Here is a 19,876-nt window from a genome sequence, read left to right as displayed (position 1 = left end):
AAAACCAATAAGGCTTCTTCATTTTTGTCTGCAAGGAACATTGATTATAAAAAGTCCTCCTGGCATGAAAGGAAATTGGGAGGCTTAATTCCTTGATCTCCTAGCAAGTCTGCTCAAGACCGTTGTTTTCTGATACTACTGGCTGCAGGAAAAAGTGATTGTTAAGTAGGGCTACTGGGGGAAAAAAGTTTTCTGTGAAACAAAACAAAGCCTTTTCTTTCCTCCCAGGGTCTGCTGGTTTCCAGCTGCCATTGCAAGTGAGAAGCTAGTCGTTTGTTCTAGTCAGCCAAGAGAGCACCCTGATAAATGTTAAGTGGGTCTCTTTATGGCATTGTGGTTTGCAGGTTGCCCAGCAGCATATTAGAAGGAGGGCTATATTACAGATTGGATTGTAATTCAAAATACACTTCAGACAGATATAGAAATATAGATATAAATATGTTGAATACTTTCTGTTTAGCCACAGTTTAACGTGAGATGGAAGGAGAGGCAAGTTCAGCATATTTATTAAATTTCTTTCACATCCTGTTGCTTAAGGCAAGAGTAAGATCCTGATTCTGGAAAACCTTTGTCCAGAAAGTTGCTATTCTTTCCTTGCATGAATAATACAGAATGTGGAAGCCTTTGCAGCATATTGATATTCTGGATACTTCAGAGTTGCAATATTTATATGTTCAGAAGTGTCTATAGATTAATAAGGGATGGAGCTTGCATCATTATTCTTGCTTCTTCATTTAATGAAGCAATCAGATTTTGTGGACACCTCTTTAAAGGGCCTTGCTAAATGATCCTTTTAGGATTTAATTCCCCCTCACCATATTTAGCCTGCTTGGTAGACTTTGTTTAATTTTTGTGGTTTGATAGAAGTAATCCACACATCACACTGAAAATGGAACTTATGTGATTAATGAAGGTTGATTAATCGGGAAAAGCTAGAAGAAGAGCAACATAAGAAAGAATGCAGCATCTGTTGCAATATTCCTGTGCAATATTGACAGAATTCAGGGTGATAAATATGCAGGTAGCTATAGGATAATTAAAGGGTTTAATTAATTAGAACAGAAATCTTTTCCATTGTGATATATGATATTCTAGAGAAAAAGGAAAACCTTTTTGTTTCTTAGTAAAGATAGACTAAAATTTCCTTGCATCAACCTCATAATCGTACTACAGTTCTTTGTTGTCAGTTCACAGCATATGATTTGCATTTTACATTTCAGTCTTATCCTGTGATGAGATCTAGGTGTAGATCTAGGGTGTAGAGGTATTATAATTTTAAGGAATATATATAACTGGAAAATGAATCTTTTTGAAACTAATTTATATGGAGATAATACATGGAAGTGGATGCTTGAATTTAAATTGTGCATGACCATGCTGCACTTTTTCATGATACACAGAAAACATAGGTTTGATAATAAAAGGAACGTGCTGCTTACACTATATAAGCTAAATTTAACATGATGATGGTGGTGATGATAGCAACAACAGTGGTGATGAGGCCCAAATAAATCTTCTTTTCCAAATCTATAGCATCATGTAGACCAAAGGTACTTGTAACAATCATTTAAGGGGGGGGGGGGGAGAACAGGGCATTCATAACCGATATTTTGGGGGCCTATAGTATGACTCTTTTCCTTAATTTGTTTTTGTTAATTATTAGATCTTGGGTTTTTTCTACCCAGACTGCCTGCCTTTGTAGCAACCACATGAAAAACATATGTTAAAGCAACCATACCATTAGCATCTTTGAATTACCTATGATTTAATCTTTTGAAGTAAAAATAATCTTTAGATGCAAAAAAAAAGTTTTTACATGGAATGCATGAAAAAATATAAGGAAAGAACAATTTCCATTTTCATTATTCAGTTTTAATTATTTAGGTGATTGTGTCTTAAAGAAATTAGACAATTCAACTTGTATGTTATTTGCAACCACTCCCAAGCCATTAATGTTTGCTTGTAGACTAAGATATGAAATAATGACAGAAGATTGCAGAGCAATTGACATTTTCATTGCTCATTTATTTTTGTATTAATAGGAGTGTATCCATTAGCATACACGACTGTCAGCCACTGACAGTTTGAAAGATAAAGAGCAGTGAGTCTTTGTATAATCATTAAAGTTCTCTCCCTTTGTGTAAATTATTTACTTTGAATTGATGAATTAGGGAGAATTACACTGGAGTAAATTGTTTATTTATGCACTTTGGAAAAACAGAAAACAACATATAAGGCACTTGGAGTTATCACTCTGAAATGGAATATAATAAAGAACTGCAATTATATGATCAGTCTATGTATTTTGATATCTGGAAGTATGTGAATGGAAAAGTGATAGAGGAATTATGTACTTTTGTATATTATCAACGTTTTATTTTATACTTATATGTTTTTAAGTAAGAAAACTAGGGAAAGTGTTTTTTTCCACCCAAAAGGAAGCATAAATTATATAAGATAAATAATGAAATTGGTTCAGCATTTTGGAAACCAGGACTTAACTCAATATCTGAAAGATTCAGATAATTTTAAAAATGCTTAATAGAAAATATTAAATTATGAAATTAAATTATAAGATGACATTTTTCATTCTGCTAAGGAAAATATTGTTTATTAAAAGATACTTAATGCAAGGGATCATAAGACTTAATGTAGCATGGTTTATAATGATAAACTGATTTATTTTAGTATTAACAAGGCTCTTATGGAATATGGTTGCAGTAATATTTAACAATCAGTCTGTTAAAGTTATGAAATTCCTTGCTGCTGCTGCTGCTGCCACTGTTATTATTATTATTATTATTCATAGCATATTTTTCTCTGAATATTTTCTACTTTGTTCAGAAGAAAATGTTGATTTATATTATAGAAAACTAATACAATAGTGGAGTCCTTGGTGCTCTCTGAGCCTTGTTGTTTTCTTGCAGACGTTTCATTTCCAGACTAGGCAACATCTTCAGCGCGAACTATTTGTTGCCTAGTCTGGCAATGAAACATCTGCAAGAAAACAACAAGGCTCAGAGAGAGCACCAAGGATTCCACAGTTCAAGCCTGAGCTACAAATATTTGTTTTGATTGGTAATACATTAGTGTATGGAGGGAAGGCATCTTGCTTTAAAATACAGACTATAGGAAGACATTCATAATTTTTTAAAGATTTTTTTGCACATTGAAGTCTAGGCTGACCTTGGCTGCTCTCAGAAAGCTAAATAGTCTTAGGTCCAGTTAGTAGTTGGATGGGAGACCATCAGAAATGCCAGGGCATTCCCAGTTCCATATTGTTGCCAGAAAAACTACATATAACCCAGAAAACTATATATTGTATTTAGGGTTCCAAATCTTATTGTATATAGTGATTTTGAGTATCCCTTTTGCAAATAGTGACATCTTTTCTAACAGAGAGAACCAGTTTGGTGTGGTGGTTAAGGCACCAGGCTAGAAACTGGGAGATCATGAGTTCTAGTGTCGCCTTAAGCACAAAGCCAGCTGGGTGACCTTGTGTCAGTCACTTCCTCTCAGCCCTAGGAAGCAGGGAATGGCAGACATTTTCAAAAAACCTTGCCAATAAAACTGCAAGAACTTGTCCAGGCAGTCTCTGAAATTGTATACAATTAAACAGGTTTTTTAAAAATCTAATATAAATATACGGTATCTTTTGGAAAATCCAAGGTATTTGTTTATAATTCATTTAATACAATATTTTGAGGCTTTAAAATGCAACTGGACATAATATTTGCTTGTATCTTAATTTGTAATATGAGTTGAATGTCTCTGATTCTTAGCAAAGGCTTTTTTAAAAAAATAATAACTTACACTTACTGAACTATCACAAAGTCTCCTAAAATAAAAGAAAATTTGCCTGCAGGTGTCTTGCATATCACTGCAGGCTGTATCTTCTGGGACCACTGAAGTAATCAGTTCAGGGTTGTCATGTTCCAGTTTGCACAAAGACTATTACAGAACCATGTCTGGTTTCAGTAATTTTTCCCAGCACTTACTTAAAAAGAAACTATTCTGTTAATTAATTTTCATTAATGTTTGTTTGAATGAGGGGCATACTGACACCATTAGGGGTTTCCAGTTTATATATCCACTATAACTAGAATTTACAGTTTAACAGCATTATTGTTGTAGAAAAGTAAGAGTAAATAAAGTACAAAATAATGGCTTAAGAAGATGTATTCCAGTTTGAAGCACTATTGATTTGGATATAGATGAAGTATACTGTATATCTGCAGAAAGATTTTGAATTACATTTAGATTATAATACAGCATGATTTTGGCTTGCTCTCATTTATTTCCAAGTAAATATTTGCATGGGAAACTTGTTTTGATTGATTGATTGATCGATTATATGTCATCCTATGCTTTTCAGCCTATCACAATATGGTGCTTGAATTTCCTTGCCATGATAGGAGAAGGATATCTGCTTGCTTTCCATGCACTTTTCCCATGCACTGTCTCACAGTCCCATTGCAGAACTACAGTGCTGACTGCAGATATAATCTAAATATCTCTTAACCTGAATGATTAACATTCAGTTAAACAGCTGAATATGGGTGTTATGTGCATGTGTGCTTGTTTCCTGCTCTGGAGCTGGCTTAACAGTGTGGTTGAACATAAAGTATAGTACCCTAGAATACTGATTCTGGCTTTCACTGATTAATATAGTTGGATTCCTGTATATACATATATTATCCCTGGTCAGGTAAAAAGTAGTCTTAAGCATTATCAGGTAGGGAATTAAAAGAAAGATATTTTATCATTTCCTTAGTTAGATTTATTTTCATTTAGCAAATAGTTCTGGCTATACGTCAAAAACAGTTCTAGAGATATGATTATTTCCTCTTGTGATTTTTAACTTTTGAAGGAGAAAAAAACCCTAACACTTTGTATACTCTACTTTTTCTGTCCTTCCTCATAGTCTGATACTTACCTTTGCATGTCGCTGCGTTTGCCAGTGGAGGAAGAAGCTTATGTGGGTGAGTACCATTCAAGAGTCAGAAAACCATGGTCAACTTTGTATGAATCAGTCAAGGTTTCTGTGGCTTCTCTATAGCTTAAACTTTTCCATAGAGTTCCTGCAATGTATTCATCATGCCTAATGCAGAAGCAAAACCTTAAGGAACTACTTAAGGTGGGGATAACAAACTATATCTGGAGAGACTGGTGAGTAATAGTACTTAAGGAGCTTCATGTAGATGCCGTTGGCAGCTGGGCCCAAACATTCCCATTTGTAAAGCATTGGCTTTCTGTCTGTGGCTGGATACTTAATTCCACTCCATTGCACAAGCTGTTTATTTACCTGCTAGTTCAGGCTGTAAATCTCTTTGCACTTACAATAAGCATTGGCATAGTAAGATCTTACCTGTCTGCAAAATGTACTTGCTTTATGTTGAGGCAAGGATGAAATGACAGATAAATGACAAGCCCTACCACAGCACTGTATCAATGTTTAATTTAAGTAAGTAGGCCAGTGAAGTAGGCACCATCTGCTTAGCAAGTCCATTCGGTCTTAATTTTTATTTCATTCCCCTTGCAAATATTTACATCCACTAAAGTAAATAGTAAAATAGAAATTTATGACAGGCAGAACCCAGGAAAGTGCTATTTGTAGTTTGAAAATGTATTAGTAAACTTTTGACACATTTTAGTAAAGTGGTTGATGAGTGCTAAAAACTTTAAAATAGGGTTAAGAGTGAAATGAAGCTACTTTCCTTGCAACCCAATCAAATGACCAGTAAAGCCTGTAAAAAGACATTATTTGTTAATACTTTTATTTTAAAAGTTTTAATATGAAATTATTGTACTATATGTGGATTAGAGCATTAAAGAATATAATTTGGGGTCCAGGTACCATAGGTAATGCAATGAAAAATGGTGACATTTCTTTTTTGGTCTGTCTTTATAAAATTGTTCTTGTGAACAAAATATGCCAGCAGCTTGTGCTATGATTTATTGGTAATAATTTGATAGATATGGCATTTTCTGATTGATTGAAGATTGAAATATTTTATGGTATGCTTTTGCTCACTTCCTAATAAGTGAGCTAAAAAGCCTTGTAACCCATATGAATACAGGAACTCCAGGTTCAAATCTTGGTTTAGCCATGAGGTTCATCAGTTAATTTAGAATAAGTTGAAAGACAGAAGGTAATCTGCCTGAAAGGCCTATTAGGATGAATGCAGGAAATTTACAGCTCCTGGAAGGAATAACAACAACAACAACAACAACAACAACAACAACACAAACATTCAGTGAGTATTTCCTTAATAGGGATTACAAAAAACAAAACAAAACATTTTTGATGGTAGTTCCATAGGAAGGGGACGGAATGCTACATGTTCAGTACAGAATTTAAGGGTTAGACCCTGGAGATCTCAAACCAATTAGAAAATATATAGTTGAGTCTGATTCAATATAAAACAGCTTCATTTATTTGTAATCTCTCTTCTCTGCATATTCTCCAGAGTCTGGCAGGAGAATCCTTTAGAAGTAGTACATTTCATTTGGACAGATAAATGGTGGCTGTCAAACTGTTAAGGGGCATGTGTGTTTTATATCGAAAATTATTAACACTGAGAAGAATAGAGTGAATGTTGAATACATTTAGGATTAACTTCAGGAATATTTCTGTGAATGTTAATGTCAGTGACTGAAATATATTGTTTAACTGCAGTGGTGGGTTTTAATGGGTCTTGAGTATATTTTATTTGCCTGTGTTATGCCTAGGCTGGATTTTAAATGTTTTTTACTTCTACAAGCATCCCTGTGTTCATACAAAGCTCCATTACAATTTTAATTTAAGATAAAACTGCTTTAGATAACAGTAAGCAATTACACTCAGTATCAGAAGTCATAGAGTTGAACAGACATACATAAAATATCAAATTTCCCAATATTAGGATATCTATTATCTTAGTAAAACATGTGTCTACTTTTTCTAATAATTGCCAATTAACTTTCCATGTTTTCATCGAAAACATGTTTTCCATGTTTTCATCGAAACTGAAAACAATGGTTGTATAAGGCAAAACTGGCATTTTAAAAAATCACAAAAATACACTAGCACATAAGTGTAAAACATGTTTTCCATGTTTTCATCGAAACTGAAAACAATGGTTGTATAAGGCAAAACTGGCATTTTAAAAAATCACAAAAATACACTAGCACATAAGTGTAAATCACCAAACATATGGTTATAATTCTTTACTGAAAATACATATGGTGTGCCTTTCTTACACAGAGTTTTGCAGATGTAGTATACAATTAACTGTGTTTCTGAAAAACTATTATTTTCCCATTTAGCATTTTGATATTTGATTACTTTATAAGGGCAAAATAGGAAAGGTAAAATGTATTTTTTAATACTGTGCTAGTCTGGTCCAATCTGTTGCTTATTATTAAACTGTGGTGATAACTAAAGGCCATTCTACTGACATTGAGAAGTATTATGTCTGACAGCAAGCCATTCAGCCAGAGCAGGAAATTTATCTACCATTCCCCTTCCCTGATTTTCATGCATATGCCCAACAGTTTATAATGTATTTTTCCCTTTGCTGACTGATAGTAATCCTCATTTGTCAACAATTCTATTTAAACAGTATCATAATCTGAAAAATAGATGGGAAGATGTATTGCTTGCTTGTTTGCTTGTTTATTTGAATAGAGAACTGCAGAATCGTTGCTATAGATATCTTACTGCAGACTGAGATTACCTTTTCTTGAGCAAAACCCATTTAATTTAGTGAGCCTTCACACACACACACACACGTATACTTTATATAAGAATTTTATTAGATTTAAAGCAAATATAAAAACTACAAAAAGAAAAAAGAAAAAATCTAAAAAGGTGTGAAAACACAAGAAAAAAAGAATTTTAAAGGTTACATAAAGAAGTGACTTCTGACTTTTAACAACAAGAATATACAGCAATTTCCATAATCAATCCCTTACTCTGTATCTGACCAAAATCACATTATTTATATAAATCATTCCATTAGCACATTATAAAAATCACTAAATACAATTATTCCTTCCCCTTATATTAAAAGAAAAAGAAATATATAAACCTCCTAATCAACTTCTCCCCCCAAAAAACATTTATTTAATTATTTCATTCCTACCACTATTTCTATACATTTCTGTCCAGTATAATAAAGATCAAACTAAAAAAACATATAAATTGTCTGCTCTTATAATTAATACTACTACAATTACAACGATCTTAATTCTCTTAAACCTAAAACCAGCATTTATTGTTTATACCTTATTAATCTTAATCCAAATCATTAAAAAAAGAGTATGAGGTCAAACAAGCCTTAAAAGCAATCCAGATAAACATTCTCAAATCCTTACCCCGCTTCAAAATAGACCAAAGCATTCACATACAGCATCTCCACAATAGACACAAAGCATTTTTCACAGAGAGATCAAAGAGCCCAACTTCCCCCCTTAAAAACTACGACTTCTCAGCAAAAAACCTCCCATAGGAAAAAAATCTCTTCTTTCCATTAACTTTCCATCAGAAAAACAATTCCATTTATGATTTGCAATTTGATCTCTCCATTTAATTCCTTCAGTTCCACAATCTGGTTGTCGTCAGCAAAAGCCTTGATCTTGCTGTCAGTAGAAACATTTCTATTGTTGTTGAGTTCCTCAACTTCCACGACATCCCCAGACACATTTTAAAGCTGATGTTTTCTACAATATCCTGAACATCTTGCAAAATAGCTTGACAGGAATAAAAAAAAATCTGTTTAAAAGACTGTTTAAGCTCGCAACGGAACTCTGAGAAAGTCTGCTTGAAATCCTCCATGTTTCAGGCAGTAGATTATGGCGCCCCCTAGATACTTGACTAGCGAAAGTAGGAGTTAATGAGTTAATGGAAAATTTCCAAAATATGTTGGCACAAGTTAAAGTACGATAACAGGCAGTTCCCAGAGAAAGTGGAAACAGAAAGCTGAAAATTCAAAACAGGAGATCCAATGTGTAGGAAAATATTAAATTCTTCAAATTCAATACAAAAACAATAGCAGGGAGGCAATTATACTCAACCCTCCTTAGTATTTGAATGGGAAACAAGCCAAACTTAAAAGACTTTTTGTCCTAACAGTCAGAAATCACGCTGAGACGAGGAGTAGGTCTCTAGTGTTTATTACTGCTACATAAAACAGAATCCTAACAAACTGAAGAAGCATGGGAAAAACCCAGACATATAAACCCCAAAAGCTAAGGCAGGCCTGATCTGTGTCTCTTTGAATGGCTGCTTAATTCCTCAGTACTACGCATGCGTTTTCTACCCTGGATGGGGGCCCCCTCCTGCTCGCTATCAGTACTCATGACACTTTTTAAAGAATTAATCCCAAAAATAATGACAAGCAACAACATAGATCACTTCTCGTTGCTGTAAAAAGCCTCTCTGGCTCAACTTAGTGTCCCTTTAAGGCCTCAGCGCGGCTTGGAAATGATGACCTCCCAGCCTCCCGGCAGCTCTTACCAGATTGGCGCAAACACTGTTTGCGATTCTCTGGCTGCAAGTTGCCATTCTGGAGGACAGATGGGATGATTCCGAGTATTTTCTTTATTCATGAAGATGCTTCTGGACTTCAGGAAAAAGCCTGCCTGAGCCCAAAAAAACCCCGTGTTGTCAGTTCTGTCCACGGAACCCGCAGATACAGCTGTTCAGACGGCCATGTTCCCACTGGAAGTTCACACACATGCATACTTTGGTGGGAACAATTTATGATAATTTTTGTAATATGTGAAAATGATTCAAGTTACCTGATCTGCATTTCTTAATTTGCTAAAAAAATAGATCTCAAAGAAATTATTTACAGGATAATTAAAAGCAGTTGAACCATCAACACTAAAATAAACAGGAAATAGCTGATACTTAAATTATAGATACAAAAGAAATCAACTCAAATACTTTTCTAGAGCTCTTAACATAAACCCTGCATTAGGAGAAGTAGTAAATGTGGATCATATGTAAATGGTGTTGTTAAAGTACTATATTCCTTAGTTGAAAATTAGTAAATAGTTTTACTGAGCGAATAGTATTTCTTAAGCAAGGTACAGATAGCACAATTTCTGGAATTGTTTCTAGTCTCTTAATTGCAGCTCTGCCTTCGTTCACATGCCTAGGAGGAAGGATGCAGGCTTAAGAATGGAGTATTCAGTGGCACTCCAAGCCGCCTATCCTAGGGACTTATCAAGGGATTTCTTTCTACAGCCTCTGGTTAGATCCAGCTGATATTCAAACTCTTTCTTTAGCCAGCTTCTCCCATCACACTAAATTTGCTATCACTGTGTTTAGTTTTCAGAGACTTGCTGGCTGGGGAATTCTGGGAGTTGAAGTCCACACATCTTAAAGTGGCCAAGGTTGAGAAACACTGATTCAGAGAGACGAAGCTTCAAGCCCCCTCCCCCATATAATTTCTTCCAAAGATTCTGTTTGTTTGGAAATATTAAAAACAGAGAAAACTACACATATTACTACATATCGCCCCTGTCCCCTGCCTCCCCCTTACAAAAAGTGTAATAGTGCTTCATAGTCAGTCTAAATGCTTGAAATTTCCTCTTGCAAGTGTACTGAGAATATTGAGGTTCTAAGCTCAAGAATACTTTATATGCTTCAAGACTGATTTGACTGAATTGCATTTATGTACTATATCAGTCTTGGTCAGTAGGATAGAAATAAAATAATACTATTTCAGTAATTTTGCTTCTCCCTAGCAAGTAATAACCAGTTTCAGTGTTCAAGTATTTTCTTTTTCGAAATGGATATGGATGATTGGATGGGGATGGATGGATGGATGGATAAAAACTATAAATTTCTGTCAATAAAATTTTGTTCTATATCTAAGTAGAGAAAAATACACAAAATATACTTAATAGATACTTATTATATTTATTAATCTACTGTACTTGTATATCTGTTCCACAACTGAATTATTAATTTTTAAGTCAATTTAACAATATAAAAATAGAATATTAAACATATAAACTAGTACATGCAGGCCAAATTTCTAAATAGTTCTCCAGCTGGGATTGTGAGTAATGAAATGTAGGTCCAGGTATCAATTATAATGTGGCCCAATTCCTCAGTGCCTCTCTATAGCTTAGAAAGAACCATAGAAGTAAGTTCTTTAGACTATGAAATGATTAACAAACAACTGGCATTCTTCCAGTTTTATTAGTTTATGATCATAAAAACAGCATACCCATTTCCATTGTTCTGATGTTAATGTCCAAACCATTGGTATGTAATTAAGAAGAATATTAGCATCTGCAAAAACCAGATGACACTTTGAGAATGAAATTAATATTGAAATAACTTCTGTCCAAAATGAAGCAATTATAGTGCAAGATCACATCTCATGAACAAGTGTTGCAGTCTGAATTCTGTAATGATTATACCCTTGGTTCTGTATTTTTTTTTAAATTCAGTGGTAAAAATGAACTCATGGTATTGCTTGCTGTGCCTCCCTACTAGCTAATATAAAAGTATAAGGAATTCCATATTTTCCAAAATACTTCAACCGTAACAACGTCCAACATAGGAGTTCAAATATGCCAATTCCAAGGTGGTTAATAAGGGCAAATTTCCAATTGGCAAAGTAAGGAAGAAAAACAGCTTACAGTATGAACTTAAATAAGGATGACTAAACCCTTTTCTAACTAAGTGAATCTTCTTGGGTAAAAACCAAGGGGGATAACTTTGTAAACAAAATTGTATTACAATTACAATTACAATTATTATTATTATTATTATTATTATTATTATTATCCTGAATCACTGCTATAAAATGCTGAGCTTGTTACTGCTTTAATCAATTTGCCATCCTTCTCCAGGTTCTTAGAAGTTCTGCTGTAAATATGTCAGTATAACCTCTACCTCAAGTAGAAGTAATTCATTCATTTAAATTCTGAAATTCAGTGTTAGGGTCTAGGGAAGGATAGGTAGCAAATTGAAACAATAAAAACTTTGCCTTTGCCTCTAATTTTTCTTTTGTATTGCCTTTTACTTTCTCCTAGGGAAGATTATTTAGAAATGTGTTATTCTTAAATTACTCTATCCGTCTAATCTTCTGTTTGTTGTTGTTTTCTTTTTCTTTTTTTAATTTAGCTAAACTCAGTTAAATGGATAGAAATGAAAATAAATTATTTTCTGAATTGCCTATGTGATGAATATTCATTTAAATCCTTTATGTATATTTTTCTGTTTCTCCTATTTTGCAAATAATAAAAATTTAAAAACTAATTTAGAGAAGAGCAGTTAACAGTGCAACAATGCAAAGGAAAGAAAGGTATAATCTCTTTCAGTTGAGTGTCATAAATATCATACATTAACCAACCAATCTCATAATGAAAACCTTCAGTGCTAAAAGAATTCAAGACCAAAGCTTTTTAAGTAAACAACTTTTGTTTAAAATTGTGTTAATAATTTTGAATGATCAAAAAGTCAAGGTAATGAGGGCAATATGGCTTATATGATCATGAATACACAAGAAATATCTAAATTAAGATTATAAATATTAACCAGGACTATTTTTTTTCAAAATACTGAATTATAACAATAAGCATTTACATCTATTGGAAGATAGAAAGCTCTTTTATGTATGGTATGTCTACTCCCTTTTTCTTTCTCTGTAAAATGTGTAGCAAAATGTGTCTTACCTCACCTTTCTATAAACTATCCTTACCCTTTTCCAATAGTGCATTTTAAAAGGATCACACCTTTGATCATGTGGTGATATCCTACTTTTAATAAGAACTTGTAATACCTTGCTGCAATACTCAAAATGTAATTCAAACAATGCACAGGAATACACACCCAAAGAATTAAAAATACAATATTCAGAAAATGGAACAAATACTTTTCTGACTGCAAAAAATAACAATTTTAAATGCTAATATTTGCAAAATTACTTTCTGTTTAAACTACATATGAATCAAAAGTAATGGACACCATTTTTATTTATCTTGCAAAAAACGCAGAAAATAATCCAGCCAAATCAGCAAGAAATCTATTTATAATATTTAAAAAAAAACCCTCAGAATACACTATAAAATTTTGATCATCTTTCAGCCAGATGACTGTGAGCAAGGCCTTCTCGTAGGTCTTTGGTGTACCCAGTTTATTATTGTTGTTTTTTGTTTTTTTTTTAAAGTTGAATGATACTTTTCCACTGTGCTGAAGAATCATTTCCTTATGAAACTTAAAATGGAGCCAAATAGATGTTCAATGTCTTCAGCCTTTGGGATTTTTTCCCAAGTATTTTGTTGGTGAATCAAAAATATTGAGGGGAATAATATAATACTGAATAGTAGTTTCTTTCTCTAGCTATATTTTTGGTATTAAAAAAGTTACCCCATGTTCCTTGTGTAGTTGTAAATCTCAAGAACTTGACAATAAGTAACTACTAGTATATTACAGTTCTCATGGGAGGTTAGGAGTTGGAATGTATCTATCTATCTAATCAGAAGTCTAATTAGTATTCAAATATTTCAAAAAGATCTTGAAAACGGAAGTTGTATGCTGTTTTTTTTAGATGTTACACAGTTCCAAAGATATTTATGTTGCTGCTACCTGATTGTGTTACCAAATACACAAGTTATGTTTGTAACACTGGATTTGCTTTTGGTAAAAAGTAGTTACGGTTACTTCAGCAGTTGTTACCCTGTCATCTGACCTGAAAATACCACTTTCTATGTTATCTGTCTTGGTTATTATAATATCAATAGATGTTTGAAGTACAAAGAATCCTAAAAAGTTTTCATTTGTTTAACATAAGACAGTACGTTTTCCTCATATTTGACAAAAGAGTGACTGGGTTATTCCTCAGTTTGGTGCTTTTGAAAACATCTAGAGCAGTGTTTCTCAACTTTGGCAACTTAAGACCGGTGGACTTCAATTGGCTGGGGAATTCTGGGAGTTGAAATCCACACATCTTAAAGTTGCCAAGGTTGAGAAACACTGCACTAGAGTGTAGTGCTTTCAAGATTCTGTTACTATGATTTATTCCAATAAAATATAGTTCCAGTCAGATTTGTGGAATTTCATGACCAGGCATACCTCAAAGGGCTGACAGATATGTGTATAGGTTAACAGATGTGGAGGAAGTTGCATCTTACTATGAAAATAAGTAAGTAAACAAAGTAAGTAAAAAATAGGAGGACGTAGGAGTATTAGGTATGTTCCCCACCTTGAGTTATTTATTAAATTAATAAAGGCAGGATTTTAAAAAATCTAAAAAAACATATCTTGACAGAAAGAATGTTGTGTCAATTGTAATAAGTCTGAAAGTTCCATTTTCTATACTGTATCAAGAGGTACACCCCCCAGTGAATTTCAAGATTTCATTTAGAATAAAGGGCTTCAACAACTAGATCTTGATGTAAAATTAAAGGCTTGAGAATTTCTGCCGATAATGATTTCTAGATGTGTCATCAGTATAATGCCAAGGAGGCTCATTTGTTTCCTAAAATGGCACCAGAAGAATGCATGCTGAGATTTCTTCCCAGTGGTTTGAGGTGCAAAGATGTAATAATAAATGTATTGTTTTCTTTCTCCCATACCTACATACATACCCCCATGCATGTTGTTGTTTATTCGTTTAGTCGCTTCCGACTCTTCGTGACTTCATGGACCAGCCCACGCCAGAGCTTCCTGTCGGTCGTCAACACCCCCAGCTCCCCCAGGGATGAGTCCGTCACCTCTAGAATATCATCCATCCACCTTGCCCTTGGTCGGCCCCTCTTCCTTTTGCCCTCCACTCTCCCTAGCATCAGCATCTTCTCCAGGGTGTCCTGTCTTCTCATTATGTGGCCAAAGTATTTCAGTTTTGCCTTTAATATCATTCCCTCAAGTGGGCAGTCTGGCTTTATTTCCTGTAGGATGGACTGGTTTGATCTTCTGGCAGTCCAAGGCACTTTCAGAATTTTCCTCCAACACCAAGGTTCAAAAGCATCTATCTTCCTTCTTTCAGCCTTCCTTATGGTCCAGCTCTCATAGCCATATGTTACTACGGGGAACACCATTGCTTTAACTATGCAGATCTTTGTTGTCAGTGTGATGTCTCTGCTCTTAACTATTTTATCGAGATTTTCATTGCTCTTCTCCCAAGGATTAAGCGTCTTCTGATTTCCTGACTGCAGTCAGCATTTGCAGTAATCTTCACTCCTAGAAATACAAAGTCTTTTACTGCTTCTACATTTTATCCCTCTATTTGCCAGTTATCAATCAAGCTGGTTGCCATAATCTTGGTTTTTTTGAGGTTTAGCTGCAAGCCAGCTTTTGCACTTTCTTCTTTCACCTTCATCATAAGGCTCCTCAGTTCCTCTTCACTTTCAGCCATCAAAATGGTATCATCTGCATATCTGAGATTGTTAATGTTTCTTCCAGCGATTTTAACTCCAGCCTTGGATTCCTCAAGCCCAGCATGTCGCATGATGTATTCTGCGTACAAGTTGAATAGGTAGGGTGAGAGTATACAGCCCTGCCGTACTCCTTTCCCAATCTTAAATCAGTCCGTTGTTCCGTGGTCTGTTCTTACTGTTGCTACTTGGTCGTTATACAGATTCTTCAGGAGGCATACAAGATGACTTGGTATCCCCATACCATTAAGAACTTGCCACAATTTGTTCTGGTCCACACAGTCAAAGGCTTTAGAATAGTCAATAAAACAGAAATAGATGTTTTTCTGAAACTCCCTGGCTTTTTCCATTATCCAGCGGATATTGGCAATTTGGTCCCTAGTTCCTCTGCCTTTTCTAAACCCAACTTGTACATCTGGCAATTCTCGCTCCATGAATTGCTGAAGTCTACCTTGCAGGATCTTGAGCATTACCTTACTGGCATGTGAAATGAGTGCCACTGTTCGATAGTTTGAACATTCTTTAGTGTTTCCCTTTTTTGGGATGGGGATATAAGTTGATTTTTTCCAGTCTGATGGCCATTCCTGTGTTTTCCAAATTTGCTGGCATATAGCATGCATTACCTTGACAGCATCATCTTGCAAGATTTTGAACAGTTCAGCTGGGATGCCGTCGTCTCCTGCTGCCTTGTTATTAGCAATGCTTCTTAAGGCCCATTCAACCTCACTCTTCAGGATGTCTGGCTCTAGCTCACTGACCACACCCTCAAAGCTATCCCCGATATTGTTATCCTTCCTATACAGGTCTTCTGTATATTCTTGCCACCTTTTCTTGATCTCTTCTTCTTCTGTTAGGTCCTTGCAATCTTTGTTTTTGATCATACCCATTTTGGCCTGGAATTTACCTCCAATGTTTCTAATTTTCTGGAAGAGGTCTCTTGTCCTTCCTATTCGATTGTCTTCTTCCACTTCCACGCATTGCTTGTTTAAAAATAATTTGTTATCTCTTCTGGCTAACCTCTGGAATTTTGCATTTAATTGGGCATATCTCCCCCTATCACTGTTGCCCTTTGCTTTCCTTCTTTCTTGGGCTACTTCTAGTGTCTCAGCAGACAGCCATTTTGCCTTCTTGGTTTTCTCTTTCTTTGGGATGTATTTTGTTGCCGCCTCCTGAACAATGTTGTGAATGTCTGTCCGTAGTTTTTCCGGGACCCTATCTACTAAGCCCAGTCCCTTAAATCTGTTCTTCACCTCCACTGCATATTCCTTAGGAATATTAGTGAGCTCATATCTAGCTTATCTGTGGGTCTTCCCTAATCTCTTTAGTCTGATCCTAAATTGTGCAATAAGAAGTTCGTGATCGGAACTACAATCAGCTCCAGGTCTTGTTTTTACCGACTGTATAGATGTCCGCCACCTTTGGCTGCAAAGGATGTAGTCAGTCTGATTTCGGTGTTGTCCATCTGGGGAGGTCCATGTATAAAGCCGTCTCTTAGGTTGCTGGAAGAGAATGTTTGTTCTGCAGAGTAAGTTGTCTTGGCAAAATTCTTTCAGCCTATGTCCTGCTTCGTTTTGTTCTCCCAGGCCATGCTTACCTGTAATTCCAGGTGTCATTTGACTGCCCACCTTAGCGTTCCAGTCTCCTGTGATGAAAATAACATGTCTTTTAGGCGTGTTGTCCAGTAGGTGCTGCAGATCCTCATAGAACTGCTCTACTTCAGCTTCTTCAGCATCTGTGGTTGGGGCGTATATTTGGATCACTGTGATGTTAGATGGCTTGCCCTGAATTCGAATTGAGATCATTCTGTCGTTTTTGGGGTTGTATCCAAGCACTGCTTTAGCCACTTGACTATTAATTATGAAGGCTACTCCATTTCTTCTGTGGTCCTCTTGTCCACAGTAGTAGATCTGGTGGTCATTTGATGTGAAGTGGCCCATTCCAGTCCATTTCAGTTCACTTGACACCCAAAATGTCTATCTTTAATCTTGACATCTCACCAATAATCCAATTTGCCCTGGCTCATAGATCTTACATTCCAGGTTCCAATGGTGTGTCGATCCTTAGAACATCGGATTCACCGTTCACCACCAGCACCGGCGGCCACTAGCCGTCCTTTCGGCTTTGAGCTAGCTGCGTCATCACGTCTGGGGCTAGTTGAACTCATCCTCTGTTCCTCCCCAGAAGCATTTTGACCATCTTCCGACTTGGGGGTCTCATCTTCCGATGGTATTCTGACATATCTCTGGTTGTACTGATCCATTTAGTTTTCATGGCAAGAATACTGGGGTGGCTTGCCATTACCTTCCCCAGGAATCGCATTTAGTCTGACCTCTCTGTCATGACCTTCCCATCTTGGGTGGCCCTTCACGGTTTAGCTCATGGCATCATTGAGGTGCTCAAGCTCCAGCACCACGACAAGGTAACGATCCTTTGCTGAAGACCTCCATGCATACTCATTATTTATTCCCAACTTTTTGCAAGAGCGGAGAAGGAAGAAGAAATAGCAAGGTAAAGAAATAAAATGGTAGACTAAAAAAAGAAAGAAAGAAAGAAAAAGAAAAGGAAATACAATTAAATCTACTTTACATCAGCATTGTGCACTACAGTATTCCTCTCAATACCTTTCTATACTTACAAACCAACCTTGCTTCCACTGTGTTTGTACACTGCTTCGGACAATATATTTTATTATTAAAAATTCTCACCTCTTTTTTTTGAGGACCTCATCATCTCCTTTCTGTTGTAACTTTCTCAGTCTTGTCCTTTCTTTCAACCCATTCACTGGATTCATTGGTACAATAATACCTGGCCTAACCCTTTTCATGACAGCTCAGAGGAAGACAGTTGTCACTGTTACAATTACTCTCACTGCCAGATGTTCAAATATATAGCAACTTCGGAAACCTCAGTACATATACACACATGTTGTGGAATTTTTTCATAGTTATAGCTGGATTTATTGTTCTCTAGTATGCTTGTTTTCATCACTGATTGCAAATTCAAATTTTAAAAAGACTTGCAACAAACCACGTACTACTCATCGTGCTTCAGTCAGCATTTGCATGCACTGAAATTTTTTCACCTATTTCCCCATCTTCTGTGTGCCTCCACAGTATAATTCTTTTCACTCCACTTCAGACAGCTTCCACAATTCTCATTATATCCACTCTCCTTTCATTCTGCTGGAAGAGTAATCCATTGTATATTTCTAACCAGGTATTATTTATTTTATTTATTTTATTTTATTATTTTATTTTATTTTATTTTATTGAATTTATATACTGCCCATCTCATTAAGGAAGTGACTCAGGGTGGCTTACAAATAAAAGGTCATAAAAACCATTATAAAAGTACAAAAAGATACCATAAATATAAAGTTCAAAGAGGAAAACTAAAAGGCAGAGAGATGTCTTCAAGCCACCAAATGGAATGTAAATTTCCTGAATAAAAGTAATTAAAATGTAAAAAAAATAAAAAAAAAATAGAAATATGTACTTTATGTTGAAAAATACATCACTTATGTTCTGGAAGATGCTTGATTAGAAGCAAAAGGAATACAGTAGCAGACTAACTGGAGCCTATTGCACAAGCTTAATGATATTCTTGTATATATAGCTAGATTTTTTCTGACGAAATGTGTTTTAATGTTTGACATATCTTTACTACTCTTTGAAGGCTTTTGGTCTTACAGTGCTGTCACTAAAAATCACAGTAACAATAACTGGAAAATGATTTTGCGGAATGGATTGTAAAATTCTAGCTGTAATCACAGGAATGGGTTCTGTCCATTAATGTATTCCATTTCTTCTCCTCCTCTTTTATATCACTCAATTTCAAAAATCAGAATTCCAAGACATCTGTAATATTAAAAAAATGTCTTCTGTGGTTCTAATACCACTGTAAATGATACTTTCTCAAGAATCTGATCCACTACTTTTTAGAGCTATCTCTCACATTTAAGAGACAAAATAACAATAAAACTGTTATAGTCTGTCATCTGTATGTTAGCCCAAAAAAGGACAGAAAAAGAGGAATGTTGTGAGAGTTTTATCAAAAGAAACTTAAAATAGATTAATTGTAATCCTTTTCTTCAATAGTGAATTTAAATATATTTGTGGATGGTATGTTTGTTATTTTCCTTTCTCTTTTAATTTTTGATTACCTATAATGCATCAGCTTTACATGCAACCTCAATGTGATCTGTACAATGTGTTCTCAGTTGGACAGCCCTAACTATAAACTTAACAGTTCTAATGACTGCATATGTGTTTGTGTCCTGAAGGAAATAAGATAATCTTTTGTAACAGTCCCAATACAGTAGACTCTCAGTTAACTGGAACTCAAGCAACCTGCACTCTCAAGCAACAGGCAAAATCTGTATCTCTCTGCTGCCATCTAGTGGGTATTAGGATTTAATAGTAACTCTCAAGCTACCAGAAACTACATTTATCCGGCATCTACCAATCCCCATGGGTGCTGGTTAACTGAGAGTCTA

The 19,876-nt window shown here is 35.2% G+C and overlaps 1 protein-coding gene across 5 annotated transcripts in view; it reads left to right on the top strand.

The window, feature by feature from the left end:
• PAM (peptidylglycine alpha-amidating monooxygenase) overlaps window positions 1–19,876 on the top strand; it is a 162,530-nt gene that overhangs the window by 64,924 nt on the left and 77,730 nt on the right. For all 5 annotated transcript variants that reach the window (XM_063295388.1, XM_063295389.1, XM_063295387.1 and 2 more), the window contains one exon: window positions 4,925–4,982. In XM_063295388.1, the coding sequence (XP_063151458.1) occupies window positions 4,925–4,982 (58 nt within the window). The remainder of the gene's footprint in view (window positions 1–4,924; window positions 4,983–19,876) is intronic.

This window comes from Candoia aspera, chromosome 2 (genome assembly GCF_035149785.1).
Source record: "Candoia aspera isolate rCanAsp1 chromosome 2, rCanAsp1.hap2, whole genome shotgun sequence".
NCBI lineage: Eukaryota > Metazoa > Chordata > Lepidosauria > Squamata > Boidae > Candoia > Candoia aspera.
The sequence above is the reverse complement of the archived record's forward strand: the minus strand, read 5'-3'. Positions and strand labels throughout refer to the sequence as shown.